The sequence below is a fragment of the Pogona vitticeps genome, chromosome 1 (genome assembly GCF_051106095.1).
Source record: "Pogona vitticeps strain Pit_001003342236 chromosome 1, PviZW2.1, whole genome shotgun sequence".
NCBI lineage: Eukaryota > Metazoa > Chordata > Lepidosauria > Squamata > Agamidae > Pogona > Pogona vitticeps.
In genome coordinates, this window is record NC_135783.1 from 89,394,230 (window position 1) to 89,401,291 (window position 7,062).

Here is a 7,062-nt window from a genome sequence, read left to right on the forward strand (position 1 = left end):
ACAGATAATATCTACAGTGATTTCTTAACGTGAGGCAATTTGCTTCCAAAAGTAATGGTGTTTGTCTTTTTTCGGCATAACTAGGCAAGAGGATTTTGGCTATTGGAAGAAACACACAGCTCCGAGAAAGAACATGCTTCTGTAAAAGTGCTAGCCATATCTAGCTGTTACTAAAATGTCTGAAAAGCCAATGTGGTGAGGGGTAGCTTGACAACCATGCATCCTTTTTCGTCCCCATCATAGAAGGGGACTATCTGAAGATGGAGCAACTGCTGTAGCTGTGTTGGCTTCTCATTAGAGCCAGAACTTGAAAAAGTGGAGTTCTAGCTAAAATGGAAATGGTGGGTTTAAACACAGACTACAAAGATAGAGCATCCTCTCCCTTTTCAAATAGTTGCTAAAGCAACTGTTACTCAGACACTTTCTGAATTAATGAACTGACAGAGAATGGCAGAAATACTATGTTCCCCTTCATCATGTGTGTATACCACAGGATTTAAGAATGAATGAGTAGAAGTTTTGTCTTGATCTGTTAAATGACAATAAAATGTCTCCTCTGGAGCAAGGTACAGAGTTAAACTCTGAATGTATTTTTTTTTCTAGATCTGTCAGCAGTGGCTAACTCAGTGCTTCTGGAATTACATGGACTGGAGTGAGATCTGCCATTATATTGCCATTTGTATTTTTCTTGGCGCAGATTATCAGATATATATGTGTATATCTGTTTTCAAACATCTACAGCAAGAAATTCTCCAGCATACCCAGATGCAGGACCTCCAGGTTTTTCTTAAAGTAATTTCTCGTTTAGCTTTATAACTTTTAATATCAGAATAAGCTTAAAGATTTTGAGGTAAAACATTTGGAGAGACCAACAAGAAGTAGTATTCAAAATGTTCATTTTTAAGCTATGGATTTTTCTGCACATGTTGTAGGCATGTACACTTTAATAGTGACAAAACAGGGGCAAATGGACACAGAAAGATGGCCATACTGTGACACAATGAGACCAAGAAACAGAAGTTTAAAAAGAGCAGTAGAATAGCACAGTTTTTATACAGGGAATTGTGATAGATCTAGCACTTTCTCTTGAATTTTGTCCGACTGCAGTCATGCTAATAGGCACTGCTTCGTAGCAATGATTCATATGATCAGAGTAGCACATTCTAGCCACCCTGCTTGAGTGAATCTCATGGTAATGGCAGCCAACATCTTCATGCATCCCTCCACTCTTTTTGTGCCCCCTAGACCCCATCCAAACAAATACATACATGCAATACCCCGCTTAAACATTCAGCTTCTTGCCGGTCCTAGAAATCTCCAGGAACAATTATTCAAGGTGCTCAGTCCCCTTGCCCTCAAAAAACAAGAGTTATGAAACCAGAAGTGGACTTTCGTCTGAAGCTTATTCACCCTTGTTCTAGGGATAGGCAAACCAGAATTCCAAATTGGACTTACATGAAAAGAGAAATGGCCTTGGACCTTGTGAATATTAAATGTGATCAGCTGTATTTGGTATCCATCACTATAACATCAGAGCTGAATTTTTATTAACATAATATTTTAGGCTTGCAAGAAATATTAATTGTTTAAACATGTCATGAGCTGTGGTCTGTCTATAACAGCCATCTTGTATAATGTGAATGCCCAAGCATACCATTAATTTAAAAGCTCTGACATTAATTTTAAAATACCATGGCAGAACTGTAGTCCTCATTATATCGTAGATGACAACACACCAGAACTGTTTTTCCTCCTAATAGAATTCATGTTAACATCTGATGACAGGCCATCAAGATTAAATAGCTCTTAAGGCACAGGGGCCAGATGATAGGTCAGAAATTATAAAACTCTCATTAAAACTACTGAATGCATTTTAGAAGGAGTAGCAGGGCTAATTCTATTTATATTATAGAAAAGGTGGAAATAAATATTTGAGGAAAGAACAAGATTTAAATTTTTATCATCTGTCAAAATATCCTAGTTTACTAATTAAATAACCCGACAGACATTTAGGAATGAAATCCAGAACAGAATCCCACTGATTTTTAACTACCGTATTTGCCGGTGTATAAGGCGATTGGGAGTATAAGACGGCCCCCCAACATTCCCACTCAGAATGTAGAGTTTGTTATATACTTGCTGTATAAGACTACCCCCTCTTCCGCATGTGTGATTCTGCTTTGGCTGCATCATGGGGAGAGTTCCTTTTGCCCCTTTTGGTTCCTTTTCGGAGGCGGCAACCATTTTGGAGAGGTGGCAGCCATTTTGGAGAGGCAGCAGCCATGTGGTCGCATCTCAAAATGGCTGCCGTCTCTCTGCTGTTCCGACAGTCAGCTGTTCGGCGCTAGAGTCAGGCTGTTCCCAGGCTAGGAGTGGGGCTCTACTGGGTCTTACTACCAGGTAAGTGACTTCGCTGGGAGAGAGGGAGGGTTTGCTAGACATGCACCCGGCGTACAAGACGACCCCCCCCACTTGGAGGCATGTTTTTCAGGGACAAAAAGTTGTCTTGTATGCCGGCAAATACGGTATATACCATGGACTTTAATTGGTTGTTAATTTCACTCTAGGAACAATTTAAGTGAACATAGTACTAAATGCATGAAAATAGAGTGATGCATCATTAAAATGGGTAATTAATTGGAGGCTCCATTCTACCTCTAGCCATGTGCAACAGTTAGATGCAAATGAGCTTATAACTCTCATTTGAAGCCACTAACATATCAGCCAGATTTCTGCAATCCAGATGGGCATTGCTAATGCAAAAGGACTTCAGCATGTTGGTTATTCTCCTGAAAATCTCCTTGTGGACATAGATTTCTTTTGCTAGAATAGAATAATCGACTACAAATCTCTCAGAAAAAAATAAATATTTCTTTTAAAGCAAGTGTCATATGTTTAAAACAGCTAATTACCTATTATGCCATTGCCTTCAATAGTCATTTTTTAATTACTAGAAAATTGTATCATCTCAAATTACATCTCCCTCTTCTATCCACAAACATCTGAAAGTCCATGTGTCAAATTTGTTTGCTTTTAAAAAAATTTATTTAGCTTTTCCTGGAACTGTTACAAACTGCTGTTCTTTGGAGTGTTATTTCTTAATAATGTATGCGGAAGAGACAGCTTCTGTAAAGAAAGGACTGTCTTTTGCATTATGTGATCTTTATGATAGCCCATGGTATTCTGAGAGAGTATCAGTCTCTCTCTCCCCACATCTCTTCTTTCTCTCTCCTTCTCTATCTCTCACACACCATACACACTGACATATTCACATAAACCAGACCATAGTTCATAACAGCACAATTCTAGGTAGACTTTAGGGCAGGGGTCCCCAACTTTTTCACCCCACGGACCAGCTGGGGAAGGCGGGGCACTCCCCATGCTTTTGCGCATGCGTGAACAAGCGCTCTCTCGCACATGTGCAAATGGCGCTCGTGCGGGCGCTTGGGCACATGTGCAAATGGCACAGCGCTTGCACGGGTGCGCTGGAGCAGGAGCGCATGTTCAAATTAGCTGTGCGGGGGTGAGTGTATGCGGGGGGTGAGGCAGAAGGTCTGTCTCCATGGCCTGGTCCGGCTCGGGCCACGGACTGGCACCAGGTCACGGTCCGGGGGTTGGGGACTTTTGGTTTAGGGCACATAGTATGCAGTGTATTATCTGCAAGCATGTGTTCAGAATGAATTCCCTATAAAGAGTCAGTTACACAAGCCTTTTCTCATAATTCTTAATACAAAATGCAATAAAATTTTTAAATGGTTTATCTTGTAGCTTACAAAACAATTAAACCGGGAAGAATTTTGAACATATCCATTTGTGGATTGCAGCTCCCTTCACCTGCAGCATCCAGTGAAGCAGTTCACAAAGGCTTATGCTTGCTTGTTCTTAAGCCTCAGGACTGGAGTATTTACAGACAGGGCTAGTCAGATTACCACATTTGAGAGTCAACTTAAAGTTGCATGTGGAATTTTATTTTTCCAAACACTGTTAAATACAACAACAATCTTAGAACTGCAGAGCTGGAAGAGACCCTATGGATCATCTAGTGCAACTCCTGTCAAGGAGGCATAGTGGGAAATTGAACTCCCAACATTTGACTCCACAGTCAGTTACCCAAACCACTCAGCTATACAGTATGTGAAGTAGCTCAAAATCACTTATGCTTCGAACGTCCTTCAGCAATCTGGTTTGCCTTCCAGATGTGTTAGACTATAATTCCCATAATCCCTAATGACAATGACATTTTGTTACTGGAAAGGGTAATTTTCAACTATACCCTTACCAATTGAACCTTATTTAATACGCCGTAGAAACTTTGTAGTGAGTCATACTAATGGACATGTTCGGTGTTTGGTTCTTAACTCTTAATTCTTTCAGCAAATAAGTAATGAGAATTATTCACAAAGAGACATGTTGGTTCCTTACTTTAGTTGCAATGTGCATTCACATGATTTAGTAGAAACAGGGGGGAATAATTGTCAATGAGGTTAAAAATTAAATTTAGCTACCTATGGAAAGGGCTTAAATACATTAGCCTGATAGTGTGCATCATTTTTCCTTAGCTGATAGTATTTCTGTTTTCTGCAATGTGCAGGAAGAAGCACTTCATGGATTTCAAGTGAGCGATTACGTCAAATACATGGAAAACTTGGCTGTAACCTACAGACCAGTGCTGCTAAGAGACATGAGAAACATTAGGGAGCAGAACACATAGATTAAGCAAAGGAGAATCTCATTTCAAATTTTAGTTATGTTCTTAAAGAAACACTGTGTGTTGTTTTCTGCCCTTCTCTGTAAAAAGGCATCCATTCTAAAAATGCAGACTGCCAAATCATTAATAGGGCCTTTTAGCATACTGTTTTCACAGGACAACGTCCTCTAAATTGGATCATCTGAAAAATAATGTGTTTTTCTAGTTGTACACTATCACCTTGTTTACAACTAGCTTCAGAAGTTGCCCTTGAATTATTTAAACATTCTTCTTTTATTTCCTAGGAGTAATTTCCATATTATTAAACATAGCCTCCCTTCACATCCTCCCTAAAATTTCCAAAATGCATGCAGGTTTGGCAGTAAGAAACAGTAATCCTGAGTACCCACAGTGAGAATGCAGCCTTGGTTGATAATGAAAAATAGCAATACTGTATATTTCTTTACTAGAATGACCTTGAGATGTTAGGAAATAAGGGTATCTCAATTTGAATACAGAAAATTGGAGTATCTCATTTTGAGATAGAATAAAATATTTGGTATTACTTTCTATACCTGTAATTTTTGAACAACACATATTGAAACCTTTCCTTGAAATTTACATTTTGGTTAAGTGAATACATTAAAAGTGCATAAAATGCAGTATTCTCTTTAGTTTTCTTATTTTCTTCTCATGTCAAAAGAGAATGTAAGAAGTCTTCCATTATATGTATATATGTTGTACTGTATTTATACTGTTAATAAAATTTTAAAAATAGACATGGAATCAAGGTATTAACATCGTCTGTGCAATATGTGTACTGAAATGTATCTTCTGTGGTGCATCAAATTGTGGCACAACTGAACATTATCTGGTTTGCTGATTTAAAACAAAGGGCAAGTATTCTCTGAATGTTTTCATCTGAAAACATCTGATAATTTTTTCCATTTGGAATCACTAAAATGTAAAAGTATATAAATTTGGCTAGATTGTATCCAGATATGGATACAATTCATCAACTACAGCCTTTTATTAAAAATTAAAAGTTTCCAATCCCTTCCTCCCCCAGGTTCTGAGTTTCCCTTGGAACCTAGGGAAGCCTTTGGAAGCCTCAGAATGGAGAGAGAGCCTTTAGTGTCTAAAAATGGTGGTGATTATCAGACATTAAAGACTCTGTCCCATTCTGAGGCTCCCAAAGGCTTCCCCAAGGAGTCTTAAAATTTGGGAGGGAGGGTCAGAAACTAATTGGTGACACAGGTGATGTCATCAGTCTTGTGAGTGTGGAGCTGTGAAAACAGGATTTCAGCCCATTCCCTCTCTAGATGTTTGTACCTTATACAGCAAGGCTATACATTTCCAAAAAGTCGTATCATTAAAAGCCACACTAAAATCTTACAAAAAGACCATAACTTCCTTTCTTGAGTCAATTAATCTCATGTTTTGTCTTCTTTTCCTACTGCCTCTCACTTTTCCTAGCATTATTGTCTTTTCCAGTTAGTTATAACTTACGATACATTCAAAGTACAGTATTTCAACTTCTAATGAGAGTTCAGGTTTGATTTGCTGTGGAACCCATTTATTTATCTTATTAGTTATAGTATCTGTTGAAGTCTCCTCCAACACTACATTTTGAATGTATTGATTTTTCCCCTTCAGATTTCTTCTTTGTCTGATTTTCACATCCATATATAGTAATGAAGACTACCATAGCCTATATATTGGCATATTGTATTCACGAAGGCTTTCATGGCTGGGATCTAATGCTTGTGGGTTTTTCGGGCTCTTTGGCCGTGTTCTGAAGGTTGTTCTTCCTAATGTTTCGCCAGTCTCTGTGGCCGGCATCTTCAGAGGACAGCACTCTGTGCTCTGGTGAGCACAGAGTGCTGTCCTCTGAAGATGCCGGCCACAGAGACTGGCGAAACGATAGGAAGAACAACCTTCAGAACACGGCCAAAGAACCTGAAAACCCACCAACAACTGTTAGCATATTGTTGGCATTTTGACAGAGCCAGTCTCTGTACCTTGAAGTAGCTTTATTGATATCCCATCTACTCCTGTTTTATTTTTTCCAGTTGTCTTGAGAGCAGCTCTCATTTCATTTTCTGAAACTGCATTCTACTCATTTTTTAAAAAATCAAAATTTTCATCAAAAATCTTTCCTGAAGCTCCCAAAGGTTGCCCCAGGCCATATGGGAAATCTTGGAACCTGAAGGTGTGGTTGGGGATAGGAAGCTTTCAATGAATTTATATTAAATTTTACCAACACCTGATGATGACATCATTCAACTTCCATGCAGTAAATTTATGTCAATAGTATTTTGACCGATGGGATCATGTTATTTAATATTTAACACAAGTTCCACTGATTCGGTGAA

The 7,062-nt window shown here is 38.7% G+C and overlaps 1 protein-coding gene across 4 annotated transcripts in view; it reads left to right on the top strand.

Annotated features, from left to right (window-relative positions):
* TBC1D32 (TBC1 domain family member 32) overlaps positions 1 to 5,473 on the top strand; it is a 95,843-nt gene extending 90,370 nt beyond the window's left edge. For all 4 annotated transcript variants that reach the window (XR_013540643.1, XR_013540644.1, XM_020794087.3 and 1 more), the window contains 2 exons: positions 604 to 792; positions 4,592 to 5,473. Coding sequence is in view for 2 of the 4 variants with exons in the window: in XM_020794087.3 (XP_020649746.3) it covers positions 604 to 792; positions 4,592 to 4,711 (309 nt within the window). In the remaining 2 variants the exon portion in view is untranslated. The remainder of the gene's footprint in view (positions 1 to 603; positions 793 to 4,591) is intronic.
* Positions 5,474 to 7,062: the final 1,589 nt, after the last annotated feature.